Genomic DNA, 24,677 nt, shown 5'->3' with positions numbered 1-24,677 from the left:
CAACCTTCAGTATGCCTTGTCTTCTCATTTGAGCCACTGTCCATCTCTCCCCTCCTTCCAGTCCCAGGTAAGAGGAATGAGCAAATCAACATTTAGCTGCTAGTTCCTAGGTACACATGTATATTGAAAACAGATCCTGTTGTCACGGCAAAACTTTTTGGGGTTTGCCCCCTTTTTGTTCTCGGGGGAGGATCCAATATCTTCTTCTCCTTCAGAAAGTTGGGTGCTTAGAGAAGGTAGGAACAGTGTCATTTAGTCTCCTGTCATGACTATCGCTAATAGAGAATCACAGCTGTCCAAATGATTTGAGACCTTTGCCGACATGTTTACATTAACCATTCTCAGGAGATGCTCAGCCATCAGAGAACCTTTGCCTTTTAGGACACTCAAACAGCCTCATCTTTTCAAGGAAAGCCTGTCCCTGGTGCTGTCGATGTTCCTGCCTTAGCTAAAGCTTCAGCTGCTGTTCACCTAGCAGAGCCTTCTTCCTCGTGATACACAGCCTAGTAAGAGCATCCTTGATTCAGTGTTACCTCTGAACCACACGGTGGGCATAGCTGATCAGCAATTTATCCCTCCCCCACCAGTCTGAAAAAATTACGAAGTCTAGACTTTAATTCACTCTGGATTCCCGGGACTATAGAACCACCCTCCAAATTGTCAGATGCTTTGTCTTGTGCTACGTGTTTCCCATGAATTGTGGGCAGACTTGCTTTAGCGGCCTCAGTACCTGACTCACTCCCCCGCTGCAGCTGCAGTTTTTGCTCACTGCCAATCATTCCCATCTTGACTGAAAACAGATACAAATTTAAGCCTCACAAAGTAAATTATTGGAGAGTTCATGTGAGTTATTTGGATAACCTAGTACCCATTTTTTAGATCTACTCATCTTTAACATTCAGTAACGTGGAGAAAGCCACATCTCAAGTATCAAAAATGGTACAAGCTATTGATTAACTTATTAATCCAGAATATTCAGAGATGGTAGAATAGTTATATTAAAAAAAACATTGTTTATTTCAGGCCCACTTGGCAGTGAGGGTTATTAGGACCTTTGGGTACAATCCTACAAGTTTCTGTAACATCCACAGTTCTCATGAGCAAATGATTCATATAACCTTTTAATATGTCACAGTATTGAGCTAGATTTTCCCAGGGCCTAAGTCAACTTCCTGGGAATAGTAGGTACTTGGGGAGGCATATTACCTGTTTCAAGTCAGCCTGAATGGGTTAGTGTCACAACTTAACACTTCAGGCACTAGGCATCTTTGTTATCATCATCTCCCTTAACATTTCCATATTCTTTAATTAAAACCCATTAGGCTTAACAATAGGATCACAAATTGAGATATATAAGGGGTCTTATTCCAACATTTTCATTTCACATATAAAGGAAACTGAGGCTCAGTCATTAAAAGCCTCACGACTGGAGCACTACCAGATTTGAACTCAAGTCCTCTGACTGTGTTATTTGATATGACAGGCTCTTAGAGGGCAGCACAGTGTAGTGGAAAATAGGCTGGATCTACTACTACAGGACTGAGGCACAAATCCTAGCTTTGCAACCATGGTTACTTATTTTCTTTTATCCTCAGTTTATTCTTTTATAAAATGAATGGGTTGGCTTAAATGACCATTACAATTTCCTTCAACTCTAAATTCATGATGTTTTTCACTAAGACAATCTTCTCATTTTGCCCAAGTAAAAAGTTTTTGAGAGTTGAAGTGATGTCCCCAGTCCTAAACCAGATGGCACAGGGGGAAAAATCATGAGTTTTAGAGTTAGAGGACACGTGGTCAGATCTTGCTTTGAATGTTCAATATCGCTGTGACTTTGGACAAATAATTTTCCCTCTCTGAGTCTCAGTTTCCTTATTATAAAATGAGGAGATTGGACTGGATGGCTTCAAACATCCATTACAGGTCTAAATATATGGTAATATGAGTCCTACCAATAGTGTTAATATCAGTATTGCCCATATATTTTCCCAGCAAAGTCCTACTTCCATTGTAGGTTGATGGGGATCTTGGGTTTGTGGAGGCTTTGCTCCTGGAGCACAGGTTTGGCAGGTTCTAAAGATGGAAAGGTTTGAATGTCATTGGGGGCAATGACAGACTCAGAGAGTACCAGCCTTTCAAAGACCCACCTAGCTAAATCTGATAAACTTTATGGGTTGGCCATTGGGTAATGGCCTTTGCTCAGCCATAGCAGCTCATAAAACCATTTCCTAAAGTTAATCTCTACATCAGTGGGAACAACTTTGACACTCATGAAATTGTGAATCTTCAAGATATTGAAATTCCAATATATTAATACTTCTAAAAAGAAAAACTATCAACAAGTACATGCAGCATAATTATCTGCCTTGTTTACTTGTAAATTAAAGAAACAATCAATATAGCAGAGGAACTATAGCTCATGGTATTGCAAAGCAAGAAGCTAGTAATACCCAAAGATGGGAACTGAGGACAGAGTTTTATGGGGTAACAGAACAAAAGGGAAACAAAAGACTGCTCTGGAGTCACTTACAGAAACTATTTAACTACTTTAATGTAAATGAACCTTTAACAAAAGAAAACTATAAGACTGCTCCAGAGTTAAGTATAGACTCTACTTAACTCTAAATATAAACTATTTAATGTAGGTGGACCCTTTTACATAATAACATAAAGTCCAGGGAGTAAGGTGGGGAACCATTGGGAGCGATAGTTTGCTTGGGGAGAGGTCCATAAATCAATCAAGAGTCTGGAATTGACAAAGACCAGTCAGACCCAGGCACCTGGGTAGGGGAACTAGGTCAGTTCTCAGTAAATTTATAGTTATCAACCTATATGTATATGGATGTATATAGGCACAGAAATATGTGTGCATATATACACATGTATATATGTATATGTGTATACACATATGCACATGTAAGTCCTCTCCTCTGTATACAAATGTATTTACCATGTATATACAGTATATACATCTCTACATAAGCATGAGCTTATACAATACATAAATGTATATATATATATATATAAATATGCATACCCACATCTTCCCCAATATCTAAAATATGATATGTATAATATAATATGTATATCTATAGATGTGTGCACATGTACATATACCTACATGCATACATATATATGGCTGGATTTGGGATTTCATTTATATATTTCTCAATGATGAAAATCACTCTATTCATGCAGATGCATACTTGATATGCTAATCACTCTATAGGACATGCTTGGGGGCACATTAAATGACTTGTCCAGGGTCATATATGTGCAATGCTAGGCTTGAATGCAAGTTCTTGACCTGAAGGTCAGCTTTTTTACCCAATAAGCCATGTTACCTTACTCCATGGTTCATTCATGCAGTCTCTATTTCAAAAAAAATAATCTAAAACTGTAATTCTAGAATATTTCAATTCAGCAGACATTTATTATCATGTGCAAGACACTGCTTAGGCACTAAAGTCACTAAGAAACATGGAAGCTACGACATGAACATAGATGAGTAAAGATGAGGAAATTTGAAATGGGAGCAGGCATTGTGAGCTAGAGGGTTTAGGATAGGCTTTCTATAGGAGGTATTCTGCAAGGCTTGCTGTTATGACAAGTTCCTATAAAAAAAAGGAAAGCCTTAATAAGGGGGAGAGTTGTGTTTTAGCCTAAGGCCAATGACTTCCCTTTGTAATATTGCTATCTGTAAGGGGCTATCACATCTCACACTGAATTTGTGATATGTGTGTGTGTGTGTGTGTGTGTGTGTGTAAACACACACAGGCATATATATATATGTATGTATGTATGTATGTATGTATGTATGTATGTATGTATGTATGTATGTATGTATATCCAAGTCAAGAAGCCTTTATTGAGCACTTGTGTTTCAGGCATTGGATTAAACACAGGAGATACCAGAAAATCCCAAGTGGTCCCTGTACAGACATGATATATACAGGATAAATTGGAGATAATCTCAGATGGAAAGGACTAACATTCCAGAGGGTTGTGAATGGCTTCTTGAAGAAGGAAGGATTTTCTCTGAGATATGAAGGAAATCAGGGAAGCTATAAGGAAGAGGTAAGGAGGTTGAGAATTCCAGGCATGAAAAACAGCCAATAAAATGCCCATAGTTAGGAGATGGACTATCTTGTTCGAAGAACAGCAAGGTGGCCGTTGTTACTGAATTCCAGAGTACACAGCATCAGTTGTGGGAACGGGGAAGTATTAATGTGTAAGAAGATTGGAAAAAGTTGGAGGGCAAGTTATATTTAATCCTGGAGGTGGCAGGGAACCACTGGAGTTTATTAAATAAGGGAATGATATGGTCAGACCTACACTTTAGGAAGATCATTTTGATAGCTGAGTGGAGGATGGAGCAGTATTGGGGAGAGACTTGAGGCATGGAAACCAACAGCAGCTATTACAGTAGTTCAAGCATGGGGTAATGAGGGTCTGCACCAGGTAAGTGTTAGAGGGGAGAGAAAGGGGGAGAGAGAGGGGGAGAGAGAGAGGGAGAGAGAGAAAGGGAGAGAGAGAAAGGGAGAGAGAGAAAGGGAGAGAGAGAGAGGGAGAGAGAGAGAGGGAGAGAGAGAGAGGGAGAGAGAGAGAGGGAGAGGGAGAGAGAGAGGGAGAGAGAGAGGGAGAGAGAGAGGGAGAGAGAGAGGGAGAGAGAGAGGGAGAGAGAGAGGGAGAGAGAGAGGGAGAGAGAGAGGGAGAGAGAGAGGGAGAGAGAGAGGGAGAGGGCGGGGAGGGAGGATGTGATGAAAATGAAATCATTAGGATTTAACAGCTGATTGGATATGGGTGTGTGTGTGAGAGAGTAGGAAATTGATGATGACTCCTAAGTTTTGGGTCTTGGGAACTGGAAGAGTGGTGGTGGTGTTCTTGAGGGTCATAGAAAAGTTCAGAAGATTCAGGGAACAATATGGAATTCAGTTTTAGACATAATGAGTTAAAGATATCTATGGGACATCCAGTTCTAGATATCTGAAAAGTCATTTGGAGATGGGAACATGGAGATAGAGAGAGGCTAGAACTGGATAAGTTGATCAGATAATCATCTGTACAGAGACAAAAATTGAATCCGTGGTGGATAATGATATCACCAAGTGCAATAGCATAGAGGGAGGAGAGGAGAGGAGAGGAGAGGAGAGGAGAGGAGAGGAGAGGAGAGGAGAGGAGAGGAGAGGAGAGGAGAGGAGAGGAGAGGAGAGGAGAGGAGAGGAGAGGAGAGAAGAGGCCCTGAATGAAGATTCAGTAAAGCAAACTGAGAAGGAGCAGACAGACAGGACAACCAGGAGAGAACAGTCATGGAAACCTAGAGAGGAGACAGCCTCAAGGGGAAGAGGGTGAGAGACTGTCAAAGACTTCAGAGAGCTCAAGAAGTATGAGGTTTGAGAAAAAGTCATTAGATTTGATGAGATTATTGCTAACCTTGGAGAGAGCAGTTTCATTAGGAGGATGCCTTCAGAAGCCAGACTGAATGATTAAAAAGGGAGAGGAAAGGAAGTGGAGACATTGATGGCAGATAGCGTCCTTTAGCCACAAAAGGGAGGAGAGATATAGGACAATAGCTAGTAGAGAGAGATGGATCGTGTGAGGGTTTTTTGAGGATGGGTAAGATGGGTTGTGTTCGTGGATAGCAGAAAAGCAACTAGGATATAGGAAAAGAGCCAAGTTTATTGAGAGAGTAGGGACTACAGAATGGGCAATCTCTTGGAGAAGACAGGATAGAGTGGAATTACTTATGGGTATGTGGTGGGATTCACCTTGGCAAGGAGAAGGGCCGCCTCTTCAGGTGAAAGAAGTACGAAGGAGAAAATACTGAGGAAAGCTATTTCAATGTTGAGAGATGAAGAGGAGGGGGAGGAGGGAGTTCTCTGCGAATGCCCTCGAGTTTTTCAGTATGATCCAAGATTCTCAGCTGAGAGGGTGGAGAAGGGGGGAACAAGGGGAGGCTTGAGGAGGGATGAAAAAGTTTGGTAGACTCACAGTGGTGAGCTGGGGTCACAGCAAATCAATTAGGGATAGTGTCAAAGGATTGTTTTTCCTCATCGAGGATCCAGCTCCAATTACATAATGTAAATTTGTAGGGGGTGTGTGGCTTTGTGTTTTTCTCCAGCTTTGTGTTAATGACATGCTCCACTGGTATCCATGCCTGGACAAGAAATCTAGAAGAAGACTGGTTACGTTAGGGCCTAGAAAGAAGCAGAGAAGGGATTAGGAGACAAGTGGAGAAATGGAAAGATGAGGCCAGGATAAGATAAACCTCATACCAAAAGTCTTGGGCCTAGCCCCATATTCTCCCTCCAGAATTGCAAAACCCTCTGCTTCTAGGACCAAGACCTCGGGCTGATAGCAGTTTGCCTATAAGTCAAGTATAGCCCTTTATGGGCTAACCCAAGAACCAACACAAACTGTATTGTTCCTGTAGGAAAATGCATTTCTTGTTCAAAATTCAAACTTACAAATGAATTTCTGGAACTCGTCATTTCCCAAACTACTATAAGTTGGATACTGCCTATATAATGCAAGAAATGGTTTTAAATGACTAAATCTTACTGAAAAGTGGTTCCCCCAAACCCCTTTCCTTGTTAATGACTTCCTAAGAAATCAGACTTGGTCTTTAAATCACTACAGGTGTTCTACTTTAGTACCATGGAAAAGATCAAAGAATTACTGGGGGAGGGGGCTTATTATTAGAGAGTGAAGAAGCATTCAGAAAAAAAAATATTTATTAGAAAACTATAAATTAATTTCAAGTTATTATCAGGTTTCAATTTCTGTATAAAGGAAAAAAAATCAGTCTTTAAATTTATGATAGGGATTATATTCCTGGAAAATGAGATGCAAATCAGCACAATCTAAGTCAGATCTGATTTTTCATAGAAAAAAAAATGGTTTTAATAAGAGGCCGTGATTCTGAGTACCTAATACTCAATTTTACAGACATAATCAACAAATATTAATCAGCTTCAATTGACATATACATAAACAGTCTAAAGCTTTCTGAAGTGTATCCTAACCAATTAAATAAAGCAATAGGGTGATCAATTACCCAAATTTCATTTCCTTTAATTTCATTTGTTTGCCAGTTCCCTGGGAATGAGTTTAAGCAGGGTAAGGGGAGGTATCCCGAGGTTGGGAGGAAAGGGCCTCGGGCACAGCCTCTAGAAGAGAAACCTGATTCAAATAAACAAATATCAATTAAGTATCTACTGTTACTTCCCCTCAGTAGGCCAAACATTTTGGGAATTAACACAGACAGTAAACCTCTCCCCCACACCCAACTGCCAGAGGATTAGCATTTAGTAAAAGGATAACAAAAATGGAAAAATAATCGCAATACAAGCAAGAATAGAAAAATGTCATGAGGGTGAGATCCCCCAAAGCTAAAGCAACTTGAAAGAGGGATCACATTTTTTTTTTTAATTTGAGGGGAGGAGAAGGTGGTAGAGGGTATGACAGTAAGAGAGAGGCAGCCTGATTTAAAGCCGGAAGGAATCTTGGATGTCTTATAAACCCACCCCTCAATTTAAGGGTATGAAACTCAGTAAGAGAGAAAGGACTTGAAGACAGAGCCTTAGGCCTCAGATTGAAAAATGTCTGAATTTCAGAGAGATCAAGGTTAGAGTGGGGTTCTGAAATAATTCCTAACTAACAATAGCACCAGTCTTGGTCGTTTCCACTCTCCAGACTACCCTCTTATAAGAGTCAGGCAAAGGAGGTAACAAGTTAGTGGAGCTTCTTGGCTGAGGAAATAAATGACTGGTGGTGGTGGATGGGGGACACTTAGAATGGAAATAGTAAAGAAGTTTCTCCAGGGATCTGGACTGTTTAAACACCCTGAGTTCTAACTGAGCACCGGATCATTTTGGCTTTTGTTAGCGTTTGTAGAGTACTTTTAAGGTCTGCAAAAACAATTTACAGTATCTCCTTTTCTCCCTCACAACCACCCTGAAGGCAGTTGCTCTTACTATCATCCCCATTGTAACAGATGAGCAGAGTGGGGCTGAGAGGCTATTATGACTTTCTGAGTCACACTGCTAATACATATCTGCAGTTGGATTTGAACTCATCTCGATTCCAGTTCCAGTGTTCCATCCATTGGGCTAGTCTGAATTTGAAGTGCATAAGAAGGGCCAAATGTTTTTATCCACTCATTAACAAACATTTATGGGGCATATATTTAGATGCAATGCATGTATTTAATTGTAAAGGGGCTAAAGAGGTAAAATATAGCCCCTGCCTTGAAGTGGTTCACAAAATACAATAGGTTGTACAATGCATAGTGTGCTGGGGTCAGGAAGATCTAAATTCAAATCCTGCTTCAGATACTTATTAGCTTTATGACCCAGGGCAAGTCACATAACCTCTGTGCCTCAGTTATCTCATCTGGAAAATGGGGATAATCATAAGCACCTACCTCAGAAGGCTGTGGGAATAATTTACACATGTAAAATACTTTACAAACCTTAAAGTGCTATATATTGATTATTACATATGCTAAGTAAAAATTGTTGAATTAATGAGTTTCAATGGTATAAGACAAGGGCTCCTTTGGAAAACATCCTATAGACCCCTGATTTCTAGAAACATTTGGTGCCTGCAAAAGTTCAGAGATTCTCCTTTACTCCCTAATACTCAAAACTAGGAGAGGAATCATATTTAACAAGACCCACCGATAAGAAGTAACTAGCCAATGTGATGAAAGTACCAAACTGTTTGTCAATGCTAAGCTGCATTCAAAAATTAAATCCCTCTATCAGTATCTAACGATACTTGGGGAGGCAAAGTCAGAAAAATCACTTGGGAAATCAACACAAAGAGAATGTCATATTAGGTAGTATTTCTATCAGAATCCCAGACTTCGAGCTGGAAGGAACTCCAATAACCATCTGGTCCAATGCCCTCATTTTTCAGATGAGAAATCTGAGGAATAATGAGATGAAGTGGCTTGTCCAAAGTCAAGCAGGTAATGAGTGTCAGGAGCAGTGTCGGAAGCCAGCTTCTTTGACTTGGGAGCCCGTCCTTTTCTAATTGTAACTATGCAACTTTTTATCTGAACAAAATCCTCTCACCTGCTTCAGTTAATTTGATGCTTCCCCATAGCCCTAGGCCATAGAAAGGGAAAGTATGATATATTACTACCATTTTCCAATAGCAAAACCGGACAATTTGTAAATACGTCCTTTCAGGCTAATCTAATCTTTCTGTATAATAGAGCAAGGGGCTGAGTGAACTCAGAAGCAGCAAATCATCTCTCTGCACTTTGACAGGGCTTTATATTAAATTCCATATAACATACTGATCCAGAAATTGAGAAAATATATTTTAGAGTAAATCATTCAATGAACTACATTCAGAGTTTTTCATAGTAAGGTTTTCTAAGTTGGCAGTGGACCTCGGATGGGTATGTCATAGGTACTATAATGGTTAGGGCACTCAATTTAACAGTAAGAAAGCCTGGATTCAAATCATACCTCAGACATTATGTGTCCTGGGTGGGTCCCTTAATGCCTACGGGCTCAGATTCCTCAACTCTACAATGAAGGGACTAGACAATGGCCTCTAAGATCCTTTCCAATTCTTACTATATGATCCTATGTATGAGTTCAAACTGGCTTAACAAGAGGAATCCTTGGACTTTTTGACTGCCTTAGAAGGTGGACGTGGTATGAGTGATAGGTATATGGCAGAATAGTGGGGGTCAATTCACAGGTGTGGCCACTGACTAATTAGAATGACTTTGGAAAGATGCTTGATCAGATGAGCTAAAGGTTGCTAATTTAAGATGAAAGTGAGTCAGGGAGTCAATATGGGACAGATCTCAGTATTCCTCATCAGATCAGGCAAGTTAAGCAAATTGGAGTCACAGATGGGCTCCAATCCTGGTTTGGCTTAATCGACAGAATGAACTAGAGAGAATGAAAGAAGCTGAGAGGATAATGAGGCAGGGGCTTGCCAAAGGTCGGTACAGAGCCTCTCTCAGGAGCCTAAGCTATGCCCAATGGAAGCTTCCTGTGAATTTCTATTAGTCCTAGGAGGGGCCAGCCTAGTCTTATAACATCCTCACAACCCAAGTGCCAGCCTGGACCCTTTCATCAGCCTTGGTCTATAAATCCTATGAGTCAGTCAAGAGACTGACTGCTATGTATGTATTCTGAGTTCTCTGCGGAGGCAAATAAAATGACTTTCTTTAAATCCTTAATGCCTTTTCTGTCTAATTTATCTCCAAGGAATAGGGTCAAAAGATTTAAAAGAGAGTGGTGGCTCAGGGTCTTAATAGTATTTACCTTTCACTGAGTTTGTTGTTCTTAGCTTAAGAGAAAGAGACAATTGGCATTTGCATTAATATCAGACATCTTTCACAATCTTCTGGCACCAAATTTTTACCTTAAACTTTTTTGTTTTTGTTTTTTTGCAGGGCAATGAGGGTTAAGTGACTTGCCCAGGGTCACACAGCTAGTAAGTGTCTGAGGCCAGATATGAACTCAGATACTCCTGAATCCAGGGCAGGTGCTTTATCCACTATGCCACCTAGATGCCCTCCTTAAATTTTAAAAGAAGTTTATCCATGCCTATTATTTTTATATGACAGTCATTCTTGGATACATTGCTTCCCACCAATTCAACAAGTATTATCAAAGCCAGTTACTACTTGTCAGGCACTGTGTCAGAGACCAGGGATAAAAAAACAGAAACAGAAACAAAAATCACCCCTGATTTTGAGGCTTATATTTTATGCTCTTCCCCTTCTCCCCTTCTCCTTCCCCTTCTACTTCCAACAAATGGAAACTCCCTTGTAAAAACAGTTAAACGAAACCAACCCAACACAGATATTATTTGATTGCCCTAAATTTGGGCAGGACCAGGTCAAGTTGGTCATAAGAAGCATGGGCTATGGTCACTATATTCAGAAACAAATAGAATTTAGAGGTACAAAGGAACAAGGCAATATTGAAGATGGAGAATAATTTGCTCTACGTAATGATAGCTACAAATTACAATGGAGAACCATCTGGACAGTAGTCAGCAACGAGGTACTCTTTGTAAAAATGGAAAACCTACAGGGAAATGCACCAAGAGAAATAAATGACCAAAGAAAATGGATTGTGGCCAATTTACTTAGTATATGTTGGACCCTTGTCTAGGTCCAGGCTTCTTAACTCAAGAGGGACACAGAGATTTTGGAGAGATTTCAGAAAAGACAAAGATGATTAAAAGGTTGAGCAATAACATGAGGAAGAAAAGCTAAATAAATGACTTGACCTGGAAAGGGGAACGACAAGCTTTAATATAGCTATAGATGCTACACAGGCTACGATCTTATGAGAAAATAATAAGGAAATTCAGGTTTCTACATAAATAAGTAATATCCCAGAAAGGGTTAATCTCTATGGAATTTGTGGTATCCCTTAAAACACTTGGTTAGGCTAGTTTAGGAGTGAGGCGACATGAAAGAAAAGGAATATTCTAGATAACCAACTGGTTTCCTTGTCAGTATCATTCAATTCAATTAAAAAAGTATTGCAAAGAAAACGAGAGTCTGAGGCCACCAAGGACAACTCCTATAGTTGATCACCCAGCAAGCCCCTGAACTAGTTCCTTTCTAAAACTTACAGACCTGGTAAGATCTCCTCATTCTTAATTTAAAAAGTTCTTTATATGACCATCTCATCCCTCAACATATTCTCCTCCTTTTCATGGCCTGGAAAGTTTCTGGAAATTTTCTTTATACTTACTACCTTTGTTTTTTTCTCCCATTCATTTTTCACACTCCCCCTCCCCCCTTGCAACCTGGCTTTCAACTCCACGACTCGATTGAAACTGCTCTCTCAAAGATTTCCAAGGATCTCTTTTTTTGTTTGTTTGTTTGTTTGTTTGTTTGTTTTGAGGGGCAATGGGGGTTAAGTGACTTGCCCAGGGTCACAGAGCTGTTAAGTGTCAAGTGTCTGAGGCTGGATTTGAACTCAGGTACTCCTGAATCCAGGGCCGGTGCTTTATCCACTGCGCCACCTAGCCGCCCCCTCCAAGGATCTCTTACTTGTTAAATCCTTTGCTCAGCTCTCCATCTTTCTCCTTGACTTACCCACAGCTTTTCATAATGTTGACATTCTCTTCCTCTGTACACTCTTTCCCTCTGGCTTCTGGGATGTTGCTCTCTCTAAATTCTCCTCTGTGTTAGTCTCCTCTGCACTTAATCATATATCTTCCATTCCCTTGGGGGTAGAATGGGAGCTCTTTGAAGGTTAGGACTGGGCTCTTGCAATTTTTGTACCCCAGCATTTAGCCCAATGCCTGGCACAAATGCTTGCTGGATGATCAACTATAGGAATCCCTCAAAAGTTCCCTTCTGGGCCCTCTTCTATTTCTTTTTTTCTGCCGTGTTCTTTAGTGACCTCATCTGCTTCCCTAGGTTCCATTATTGTCTCTATGTAGATGATTTCCAAATCTACATATCCATTGTAACATTTCTTCTGAACATCAGTGCCATATTGTTACCTGCTGATTAGTTTCATGTAGACCACAGGATCTTAAATACAGAGCTTAAATAGAGTCTCAAAGGCTATCTTATCCAACCCTCTTATTTTACAGATGACCAGAAAATCTAAGAAATTTGCCCAAGGTCACACAGTATATAAATGGAAGAACTGAGATTCGAACTTAGGTTTTGTGACTCCAAGTTTGGCACTCTTTTCATTCTACCATAATTCCTCTAACCAAATTCAACATGTCCAAAAAGTGGGACTCATGAGCTTCCCCCCTAAATGTATCCCTCCCCCAAATTTCCCTATTTATACTGAAGTGCTTTCTAATAGTTGCCCAGGTCCACAATATTGGAGAGATCCTTAACTTTTTGCTCTCCCTTACTAGCTCTATCCAGTCAGTTGCCAAGTCTTGCTTACTAAATCTCTGCATCATCTCTCATCATCCATTCCCCATCTCTCCATCCATTTAGCCATTTCCCTAACTCAGTCCCTTCTTACCAGTAAAGACAAATGATTACTCTTTTTTTTTTTTTTTTTAGTGAGGCAATTGGGGTTAAGTGACTTGCCCAGGGTCACACAGCTAGTAAGTGTTAAGTGTCTGAGGCCGGATTTGAACTCAGGCACTCTTGACTCCAGGGCCGGTGCTCTATCTACTGCGCCGCCTAGCTGCCCCAAAATGATTACTCTTGAACTAGCATATCCACACACACATATTGCCCGCCAGCAAATCCTGCTTCCTGATCCCAAATATGAGAAGAATATTTCTCTCCAAAATGTGAACTCAGAGTCGAGTGATGATATTCATGAACTAAGATCCAGACTGCTCTAGTTGGATTGCACTATATTGTAGAGGCTGCATATACATAGATGAGAAGTGGCCCAGACCCTGCCTTTATGAAGTATATGATATGAGGGAGAAAGGGGAAGAGAGAGGTGGAGGGAGGGGGAGAGAATGGGAGAAAAGGAGAGAGAAAACAAATAGGCATATAGTAAGGGTATAGGGAAGGTCAACAGAGTGGTATGGGAATCAAAGAACATTTCCAAGGGGAGGTATCCCCTGAGTTTAGTTTTTAAAGAAGAAAAAGCTCTCAACAATGAGATGTTAAAGGAACATTATTCCAGATATAGGGGATGATGTGCCCAAATGCATGAAGGTAGGTGGGAAAGAGAATAATGCTGGGGAATGCCTAACAGTTCAAGTTACATGAGACAGTGAATACATGAAGAGTACTGTGGAAACATACTTTTTAAAAAATTATTTTACTTTTAACTTATGGAATAAAACAAGCATTTCTATAACAGTATAATAAAAGATTGTACATGAAACTTCAAATCTATAGTGTACAACTTGCTATTCCTTTTAAATATATGATATTATGTACATTTCATTTTTTTCTTTTATTATCCCCCCCCCCCCATATTTTCAAACATCCAATGTGCTGAAGTCTGAATAAGTTTGTCTTTCATAAGGGAGGGCTTCTAATCATGCAGGAGGGGGTGAGTTGGTAGATAGTGATAGAAGTGCAAAAAAAAAAAAGGAAACAAATATAATACTTATTAACTCATCATTCATTAAACTATTAACTAAGACCATTAATTAGATGTTAACTAATTAATAAAATATTTTAAATATGTAGAAGTTCAGAAGGGAACACAAACAAGGTAAGATTGCCACTATAGTATTAAATTTAATATACACTTTAAATTTTTTTTTCTTAATATAGACTTAATCACTGATGAACTTTTTATTCTTTATATACTTGAATTGTTAGTGTTCATCAGTGATTAAGTCTATATTAAGAAAAAAAAATTTAAAGGGGATAATTGTGAAATAAGGTGGCAAGATTGGGTGGTGCCAGACTGTAAAGAGTTTTGAATGCCAAGATAGTTTTTATATAATTCATTGGGCAATGGGGGATGGGGCTCTGAAAGGTTTTGTACAATGATATGATTTGCATACTCTGATAACCCTGTGAAAGATGTCTTGGAAAAGGGTAGAGACCAGGGGTAAGGAGAACTATTAATAGTCCATTATAATAGATTAGGTAAGAGATAAGGGCCTAATCTAGAGCAATGGCAGTAGAATGTGAAGGTGGAAAAGAGGGGGCAGATGTCAGAGATATTTGGAGGTAGAACAGCAACGGATATGGGGGAGTCATGTCCTTGAGGTTTTGAAGCTGAGTAACTGGGAGGAGGAGGGTGCTATCAATAGAAACTCTGAGGAGGGGACAGGTAGGTATTGAAGGAAAGATGGAGAAGTTCAATCTTCGCATGTGGCATTTAAGACATATGATTCTGTTGTTGTGTGATAGAGCTAATTTCTCACTACTATCAATGGTTTTCTTCATGAAATATCTCAGGTTCCTCTAGATCAGTGCTATGAAACTCAAATAGAAATAGGGGCCACTAACCATCCATAAGAATCCCTGCAGGCCACACACTGACTTAATTTTAAAATGTGATTTTACCTATGTCTTATTGTATTTTTATTCATTTTATTAAATATTTCTCAATTACATTATAATCTGCCCCAGGCCATTTTGGGGAGTGTCATGGGCTGTGTGTGTTGCAGGTTTGACATCTCTGCTCTAATGTCTACCTCCAGTTTACTTGGCCCTCTACTGAGTTCCAGAAGCCAGGCTTAACCACAAATCCTTTCAGTTCTGTTTCTCCTACATGAACGATTTTTTACAAAAATATTTTTTAAATTTATTTTTTATTTAGAATTTTTCCCGTGTTACATGTAACACCCCCCAAAAATTTTCACATTGTTTTTTTTAAAACTTTGCGTTTCAAATTGTCTTCTTCTCTCCTCAACCCTCTCTAAGAAATCAAGCAATTCAATGTAAGTCATACACCACATGGACTATTGGGAAAAACACCAGGGTGTAGACCCAAAGTCCTAGTATATTCCAAGAAAGGTACAAGATGGAAGGAATCAGAGACCATGTCCAAACATGCCTGAGGCAGTTAGCACACCCAGAAGTTTGCCTTCAATTCACACTCCACATCTCAGGAAAACTGAGGCAAAGGGTTACCCTATATTTCCTTCTCCTTCCCTAATTCAGGGTATAATTGGGGAAGGGATTTCAGACAATCCCTTGTAATTTCCTTTAAGAGTATTGTTCCTTACTGGGGGCAACAGCATAGAGGATGAGGAGGGGATTTAAAAAAAAATTTGGATTCTTGAGTGAGAAGAATTGTTAATGAGAGTGAGAATTGTTAATGACATCATTCAAAAATCTGAATGGGGGCAGCTAGGTGGTGCAGTGGATAGAGCACCGGCCCTGAAGTCAGGAGTACCTGAGTTCAAATCCGGCCTCAGACACTTAACACTTACTAGCTGTGTGACCTTGGGCAAGTCACTTAACCCCAATTGCCTCACTTAAAAAAAAAAAAAAAAAGAAACAAATCTGAATGGTTCCCTGAAGTTCACTCTGCTTCCCATCAATAGCCAGGTGGGCAAGGATATCTAGGGTCACTGCAAAAGGAGATCCCGGTAGTTCCTTGGGCTTCCCAGACTCCTGGCCAGCCAGCGCGGGATGATGCTCTTTGATCTCACCTTTCCACAGACACCCTAAATGCTCTCTCCCTGTCTCCCTCCAAAGCTGAGGATCCAGACTGATGGCTAACAACAATAGGAATATTCCTGTCTGAAAGCTTTCCAGAACAGTCACTTCTACAGGAAGGCAGGCACAGAGTGCAAAGGAGCAAATGAGGCCATTATCACCAAACAAGGCAATAACAATAAGCTAGCAGCGCACTCTCTTGACATAAAGTGATGTTAGGTCACTCTAATCTCCATCTTCTACCCTCCCTCCCCCCTCCCCCCTCCCCGCCAGTGAAAGTCTGTCCTGGAAGGGAGTAATCATTAGCAGCCTGCACTTTTGCTCTCTAGTTGAAATAGAGGCAATAGGCCCTCTCAGTCAGGTTAACCTGCTCCTTCTTACAAGAATAAAAATCACCAGAGTGACCATCACTGCCAGCAGTTCCCCATGGAGACACTTAAGACCACAACAGGTACAAAATGACTGGGGTTGCTTATAGCAAGAAAACAGTGAGGTGCTCTGTGTTCAGGAAAGTAAGTAAATTTCCCTTTATAAGGATTCTGTGGAAACCCTTCCCATATCCTTAAAATGGTCCACATTCTCAATACAGAGTTCTGGATTCCAATTCCTGCCTAGGCCAATTACTACTTGTGTCATGTTGGGCAAGTCATTTAATTTTATATTACTCCCCCCACCCCGGGCAATGAGGATTAAGTGACTTGCCCAGGGTCACACAGCTAGTAAGTGTCAAGTATCTGAGGCCAGATTTGAACTCAGGTCCTCCTGAATCCAGGGCCGGTGCTGTAGCCACTGAGCCATCTAGCTGCCCCTAAGTCATTTAATTTTTCTAGGTCACCATTTCCTCATCTGCCGAATAAGGGGCTTGGTCTAGAGATACTTCTATTTTTTTTCCAGCCCTAAATCTATGATCCTATATGAGGAAAGACAGGGGAATCAAGATGCTTGTCATAAATAAGCAGAAGGTTCTTTCTCTTCAGAAAACCGAGAATCAGATAATGAAACGAAAACTCCCAGATAAGGTGACAAAGTATAGTTTAGCAGTTGTGGTTATCCTGGGTCATACTTTTGTTTCTTTTGAATGTATATAGTTACAGTAGCTTTCTAATATGCAATTTATTCTAGCTATGCACCAGTCCCACTTGTACTCTTGAGAATCTCCTTCATATTTGAGCAAAACCGATTTAATCTATTTTGTAATTTTTATTTGATTGAATCTATCTTATTTTTTTATTACAGATTTTAGATTTTACATTGTGCCTGTTAATGGATATCGTTATTCTTGAGATTTACTGAGAGATTTTGAATTAGGAAGAATTTCTGGGAAACCCAAGCTTTTAGGAAATACATGAATCAGTCTCAGGGAGGAAATTTACCATATTTTTGTTCAATAGTCCCCCCCACTTTTCATTGGTTAACAAAGATGACAGGTCATTGGCTCTTCATTGGCTGGTTCCTTTTGATAAGAGGACAGAGTGTTAGGTAAGGCCACCTCCTTTGAAGACTGTCCTTGACTGTCTGGTGGGGGGAGGGGAAGAATTACTGTCATTATTATTATTATTTTTTTTAAGTGAGGCAATTGGGGTTAAATGACTTGCCCAGTGTCACACAGCTAGTAAGTGTTAAGTGTCTGAGGCCAGATTTGAACTCAGGTACTCCTGACTCCTGGGCTGGTGCTTTATCCACTGCTCCACCTAGCTGCCCCACACTGTCATTAATTTAACATTTTTAAGTAGTAGGGGACAATTAAAAATGGGACAATATTTGTAAAGGTCTTAGCAAAGCACCTGGCACATAGTACGTGCTTAATAAATGCTTGTTTCCATCCTCCCACAATATAGTTCCCTCACTCTCCTCTTCCCCATCTGATTCCAGCAAATAGAAAAGAGGTAGGATTCATTTCCAATATCCCCCATGGGATAAGGAAACAGAATAAACAGTTATATGGTGCCTAGTATGCACCAGGCACTGTGCTAAGCACCATTGTGTTTTGTTTTGTTTTTTTTAACATATTATCTCATTTGATCCTCACAACAACCAAGTGAGGTAAGTGCTATTATTATACTCATTTTACAATTGAGGAAACTGAGGCTAAAAGGGGTTAGTGATGAGCCCCGGGGACATGCAGTGCCAGAGGCTGGATTTGAATTCAGATCTTCCCAACTCCAATTCCAGCATTCTATCCACTTATAGTTTCCTCTATCTCATAAACCCTGTTGGGATCATAGATTTCACCTTTTTTTGGTTTGTTTTGGTTGTTTTTTTTTTTTTTGTGGGGCAATGGGGGTTAAGTAACTTGCCCAGGGTCACACAGCTAGTAAGTGTCAAGTGTCTGAGGCCAGATTTGAACTCAGGTACTCCTGAATTCAGGGCCTGTGCTTTATCCACTGCGCCACCTAGCCGCCCCCAGATTTCACCTTTTTACCACCAACCCATAAGATTATAGATTTCAAGCTGGAAAGGACCTTGAAAGGCCATTGAGTCCAATTCTTTCATTTTAGGAGATGAGAGGAGAATGATGAAAATGATGAAAGAGGTCAAGTGACTTGTCCAAAGTCATACAGCTAGGAAATGTCTCATACAGGATTTGAACTCAGCTCTTCTTAATTCCACATCCAACATTCTACTCCACTGTATCACCTAAGGCTATCATGAAATCTCTCACTGCTCCTGAGTCATCTAATCATAAGTAAAAAATGAGATATTTGTTTACTAAATAAATGCTGCAGCAAGATACTATGACTTGGGCTTGAATACATTTAAAACACGGAGCCCTGGATTCCTAACCAATCACCTATACAATTACAGAATGAAAAAGGAAAATTACATGTGCAAAAAGACCTCAGAGATTTGTTATTAGCTACAAGCTTAATGTGCACCAATACTATGACCCAAGAGCTACAAAACCCTGCTTTGATTTTAAGCACTGACAACTGAAGTGTAATGTTTAGATGGAGGAAGGTGACAGTCTGTGTTCTGCTGGGGTCAGACCATGGCTTGAGTATCATGTTCAATTATTTCAGGTGCTGTATTAATAAGCTGGAGCTCATACAGAGGTAAGTCACCAGATTGGTAGTAAGGGGATTGGAACCCAAGGTATTTGAGAATTTACTAAAGGTATAGGAATGAAAGCTTGCTGAAGAATTTTGGAATTGATTGCATGACATGGGAGACATTGGTACGGGACCTCCCAGCATGGCATACCCACATCAAAGAAGGCACTGTGCTCAATGAGCAAAGCAGAATTGAAGTAGCTCGAAAGAAACATGAGATGCACAGATTTAGAGAATCCACCCCAAATGTTCACATGGACTATTTGTGCCCAACCTATTTTAGAGAATTCCAAGTTCATATTGGTCTGATCAGTCGCAGTCTTGTAGTCACACTACAACTTGACTCTAACATAGACATCACAGAGAGATGGCCAACAGATCTTTTCTTACTAACCCACTGGCCTATTAATAAAATGATCAAATTACCCAGAAATTATGTCTTTCATATTTTTAATTGTCACAAGGGACTGGGCTTTTTCTTTATATCTTCAGTACTTATCACAATACTTTACCCATAGTAAATACTTAAACATTGTTGATGAATTTTCTCCATCTTAAATTCTGATATTTGTTTTGTGGTGAGTGAAAGATGATATGACTAAGAAAGCAAAGGTTTGATTTTCTGAACATGTCAATTTATTAAGCAAAATATGCCAATTGCCTAACAAAGTGGGACAAGGCCCCTTCCCCAGCTTAGGCTTGGACCCCAAATACAAGGAAAGATAGACTTGTTTTGTTTTGGTCTGTTTTTTTTCTGCAGGGCAATGAGGGTTGAGTGACTTTCCCAGGGCGACACAGCTATAAGTGTCAAGTGTCTGAGGCTGCATTTGAACTCAGGTCCTCCTGAATCCAGAGCTGGTGTTTTATCCACTGTTCCACCTAACTGCCACCTAACTGCCTGTAGAGATAGATTTTTATACATTAAAAACAATCAAATAAGGCCAATGAATTAAAGGGAAATGCTACAACATTAGGTAATCTGATTTCTAATTAGAAGACAGATTAAGGACTTTCCAAGTTGGGAGGAGAGTGAACAGGTACAATTCCCTGAATTCAGAAAAAGGGTGTTCCCCTCCCCAAGTATCTGTAAACAAGCAAGGGAACATGGCAACAGTAAGTGATTGATCAGTATGGGACCAGTTTTCAGGTAAGACATATGGGTTGTAAGAAAATTCCTTGTATCAATCTTTGGATCTGACTGGGCTTCTAGTTAGCATGACCCTAGCATCTCTAAACAGCAAGTGGGGAGGCTCTAGCTTCTCACCTACACAGGGCTAGGTTCAAACAATGCAATAACATTTTCTCCCAATTCCCACAATGGAATCAACTTTTCTCACAAGACAGAAATTGGACTAGACTCATAATTGAATAGAGACTAAGTTAGCTCCAGAATTCAGTCACAAGATGGAGTCAGTGTGGTTCACTCAATTCCAACAATTAACCCCTTGCTATCCTAATCTCTTCAATTCCCTCAGCTCATATAGAGAGCTAAGGTATTTAAGAGGCAAAGGAGAGGAGGAAGACCATTCTAGGCATGGGGAATATACAAAGACGTAGAGTGGGGAGATTGAATGTGGTACATTGAGAATGGCAAATAGGCAGATTTGGCTAGAATGTCTATAGCCCTCAACAAATGCTATCAAACTGGCACATTTGACAGTACATGCTCAGATGGTCCTTAATGACAGAAAGTCATGTGCTAACATATCTTTCCTGCCTCTGCTTCTTTGCTCCATCCATTCCCTACCTTTAGAATTCCCCCCTCCAAAATCTTCCCCTGGGAAAATCCTACCTATCCTTTAGCCAACTCAAATATCACCTCCTCCATGAAGTCTAACTCAGTTGAAATAAAATAATCCTAAGGCCAGGAGTTTTTTTTTTCCCACGCCTCAATGGGATCTCCCTGAAACAAAATGACTTTTGATCTTTCAGATTTTGTGTAGCCCCTTGTCCATTATTTTCATGTGCACTTATCACATATCTTACAATTATATAGCATATTCACACCTAAACTAAAATGTCCATGAGGATAGGGATCATAATTCATTTCAACTGGATATTTTCCCTGGGAAGCAACAGATCATAGTGGATAGAAAGCCAGCCTTAGGGGTCATAAATCACAATGTCCTCTCTCTGGTACATACTGTTTGTGTGTGCCTGGACAAGTTAATTACCTTCACAGTGCTCCCTAGAGAATTTTCTCAGATAATAACAAGAATAAGAAAAAGAACAACAGTAATTATAGAAAACATTTATACTGCTCTTTAAAGTATATAAAGTGCTTTACAAAAATTATCTTATTTGAACTTCACAACAGCCCTGGTGTAATTATTTTCCCCATTTTACAAAGGAAAAAACTGAAGCAGACAGAAGTTAAATGACTTGCCCAAGCTCACACAGCTAGTGAGTGTCTGAGGCTGGATTTGAGTTTAGGTCTTCCTGACTCCAGGTTTTTGTTTAATTGTCTTCAGTCATGCCTTACTCTTTGTGACCTTTTTGGGGTAGGGTTTTCTCAACAAAAATACTGGAGAGGTTTGCCGTTTTCTTCTCCAGCTCATTTTGCAGATGAGGAAACTGAGGCAAACAGGGTTAAGTGACTTGTCCAGGGTCACGAAGTAAGTGTATGAGGCTGGATTTGGACTTAGGAAGATGTCTTCCTGACTCCAGGCCTGGCACTCTATCCATTGCACCACCTAGCTGCCCCCTGACTCCAGGCCCAGAGCTCTATTCATTGTACCATACCATCTAGCTCCCAGGTTATCAGTTATAGAGAAATAGTTGAGCTGAGTTGGTAGGGATTTTCTCACCAGGAGTTCCCTACAAATCATCATTCTGAACCTATGTCTATATACATGTGTGTATACAGACATATTTATATACTTGTATTGACAGGGTGGGTCAGAAGTCATGAATATTTAATAACTACTTTTTTTGTTTTTAATTTATAATAATATAGCATCATATAATGTATATATAGGATAATACTTGATATTGCATGTAAAAAATAAAATCTTGCAAATGGCAAAAAAATTTAAAATTACTTTCATAAAGTTTTTAAAACAGACCCCTTTAAGACTTTTGGCCCACCCTGTACATATATACACATGTGTTCTTGCACACAAACATATGTGTGTACATATATACACATATATGTGTGTACCTGCGTGTATATCCTAGCATTTAGCACTGTACTTTATACTCACTTTTTAAGTTGTTTAGAAATTACATCTTCAACTAATTAAAACAATATGTTCATAAAAGCATATGTTAAGTAGTGAAAGTATAAAACCTAAGAGTCAAAAAAACCTAACACAAACCTTGGCTTTGAACACTAACTCCACCACCTCTTAGATGTCATTTAACATCTCTGAACCTCAATTTCTTCATCTAAAAATGGTAATAATATCTATCAACCTCATAGGGTTGTGGTGGGAATCAAATGAAGTAACTTATTTAAAGTTCTCTGTAAATTATAATGACACTTGTAGAATAAGATATTATTACATTTGAAAGGGTTTGCAAAGTTTGTTTCCCTCTGATGTATAGAAGTAGTTTAATGTAGAATTTCTTGAGTCCTGTCTGACCCTCTGTGATCCCATTTGGAGTTTTCTTAGCAAAGAAGCTGCAGTGGTTTGCCATTTCTTTCTCCAGCTTATTTGACAGATGAGAAAACTGAGGCAAACAGGGTAAAGTAACTTGCCCAATCTGAGGGCAGATTTTGAACTCAGGAAGATGAGTCTTTCTGACTCCCGGTGCAGTACTCTATCCATTTCTCTAGCTATCTGCTAAATTTAATGTAGAAAAGTGGGTTAAATTCATTACTTCTTGATCGTTAGCCATCATTTGTGATTCAAACTAGTTTCACCAACTTCCTGGTTGAAGAAATGGGATTTTGACCCTGAACTTAAGATAAACTAAAAAAAATTGTCATGTCATTTCGATATTAATTTCTTACCACAATTTGTCAAAGTACAAACCTCTTTTGGCACCTGAGCAGCTATGTCTGAGATCAATTCATGAATCAGGCAATGGAGGTGAATTGGATATTTATTGGGACCTGGCACTGTGCCAGCTCTTCTAGGGGACCAAAGAGAAATAGAGACCTTAGAAGAGAGAGCACCTTTAACAAAGAAGATGAGGCTTGATTTGGACTCAAAGAACTGGGAGGATTTAGATAAGAGTGTGTGTGTGTGTGTGTGTGTGTGTGTGTGTGTGTGTGTGTGTGTGTGTAGGGGAGAGGATGCCAGTGGGCCTTCTCTATTAGGTGTGAACAAAGATGAAAGGAAGGATGAATTGATGTGGCTTGTATGGTGGCCAGCAAGAAGAGAGTGGAATGTTTGCATTGGAGAGTTGCAGAGGAAAGGCTGTTTTTATCAACTTTTCTTTTATATATACATAGGCTTATAATCCAATAAATTATTGAATCTTGGAAACATTTATTGAGTACTTACTATATACAAAGTACTGTACTAGACACAAAGGTGAGCAGAATATTGTCCCTGATCTCAAAAAGCTGATGATCCAGTATGGGAAATAAGCCATCTATGCAAATAATTATGATGTAAAGCATAATGTGAAAAACTAAATAAAGGTGATGGAAAAGATGCTAGGAAAATGTAGAAGAAAGAAGATTCCCAATGAAGGGAATTAGGGAACACTTGATAAAGGGCTCTAAAGGATGAGATGGATCTCACGGAAAGGAAATGGAGTCAGTGGGAGGACATTCCAAGCATAAGGAGTAAAAGCTTTTCAACCAATTAGATATGAGTGGTGAAGGAAGAAGTCAAAGATGGCTCCAAGGTTTTGAATATAGTTGTCAGGAAATGGTGGCACCAAGAATAGAAATAGGATAGTCCTAAGGTGGGGCAGAGGTGGGTTGGGGAGGGTCAGGACTGCAGAAAAGGTGCTGCCAAGGTCAGTTTCGGACATGATGATCCATTTGAGAATTTGTTAGTTCTTCCAAAATGAGATGCCCATTAACTAACTGGAAAGAGAGGTCTCTGTCCCAGTCTCTGACCAGTAATATGACCCTTATCTTAAAAAAAAGAAACAAAACATTCTTTTCTAACACTATCCATGTATCTGACTATTTCTCTCTAGGAGGGTCAGCATGAAAATAAATGTCTACAGGACAAAAGTGGAGCCACTCTGGGGCATACTACAGAGGGAAAACAGCATGAGTCGTAGGGCAGAGCAGGACAGGAACGGGGAAAAATTTGCAAGAATAAGCAATGAAACCATCATTTAGAGAAAGATTTAACATATAGAGAAGGTAACAGCAACTAAACTCCAGCTGAGCCCCAGGTGTTTGACACCAGATAGGATGGATTCCAGGTAATGTCAGTCCAGCCAATCACAACCCCAAACTGATGTCATTGACAAGTTTTGTCAGATGTAGCTCTAGGAGAAGTGGACTTTAATCTATACTTCTCCTAGATGGTCTAGTTTCCCAAATGTGCAAGTTATCATAGCAAAGGTGCTAAATGTAGTTAGCTATTTAGGATCTTTGGTTCTTAATTTTCCCAGTGGTTCTAAATACTTTATCTCTTCACCCCAGTTTCTTCTCT

General features: G+C 39.7%; 1 protein-coding gene across 4 annotated transcripts in view; it reads right to left on the bottom strand.

Annotated features, from left to right (window-relative positions):
- Window positions 1-24,677, bottom strand: part of CACNB2 (calcium voltage-gated channel auxiliary subunit beta 2) — a 408,315-nt gene that overhangs the window by 274,734 nt on the left and 108,904 nt on the right. The window contains exon 1 of one of the 4 annotated variants that reach the window (XM_043965127.1): window positions 5-649. The exons of the other annotated variants lie outside the window; for them this stretch is intronic. Within the exon in view, the coding sequence (XP_043821062.1) occupies window positions 5-28 (24 nt within the window). The 5' untranslated portion in view covers window positions 29-649. Of the gene's footprint in view, window positions 1-4; window positions 650-24,677 lie in introns of those variants that run through there. 4 annotated transcript variants of the gene reach the window in all.

The sequence above is a fragment of the Dromiciops gliroides genome, chromosome 5 (assembly GCF_019393635.1).
Source record: "Dromiciops gliroides isolate mDroGli1 chromosome 5, mDroGli1.pri, whole genome shotgun sequence".
Classification (NCBI taxonomy): Eukaryota; Metazoa; Chordata; class Mammalia; order Microbiotheria; family Microbiotheriidae; genus Dromiciops; species Dromiciops gliroides.
Note: the sequence above shows the minus strand (reverse complement) of the source record. Positions and strands in the feature narration are given on the sequence as shown.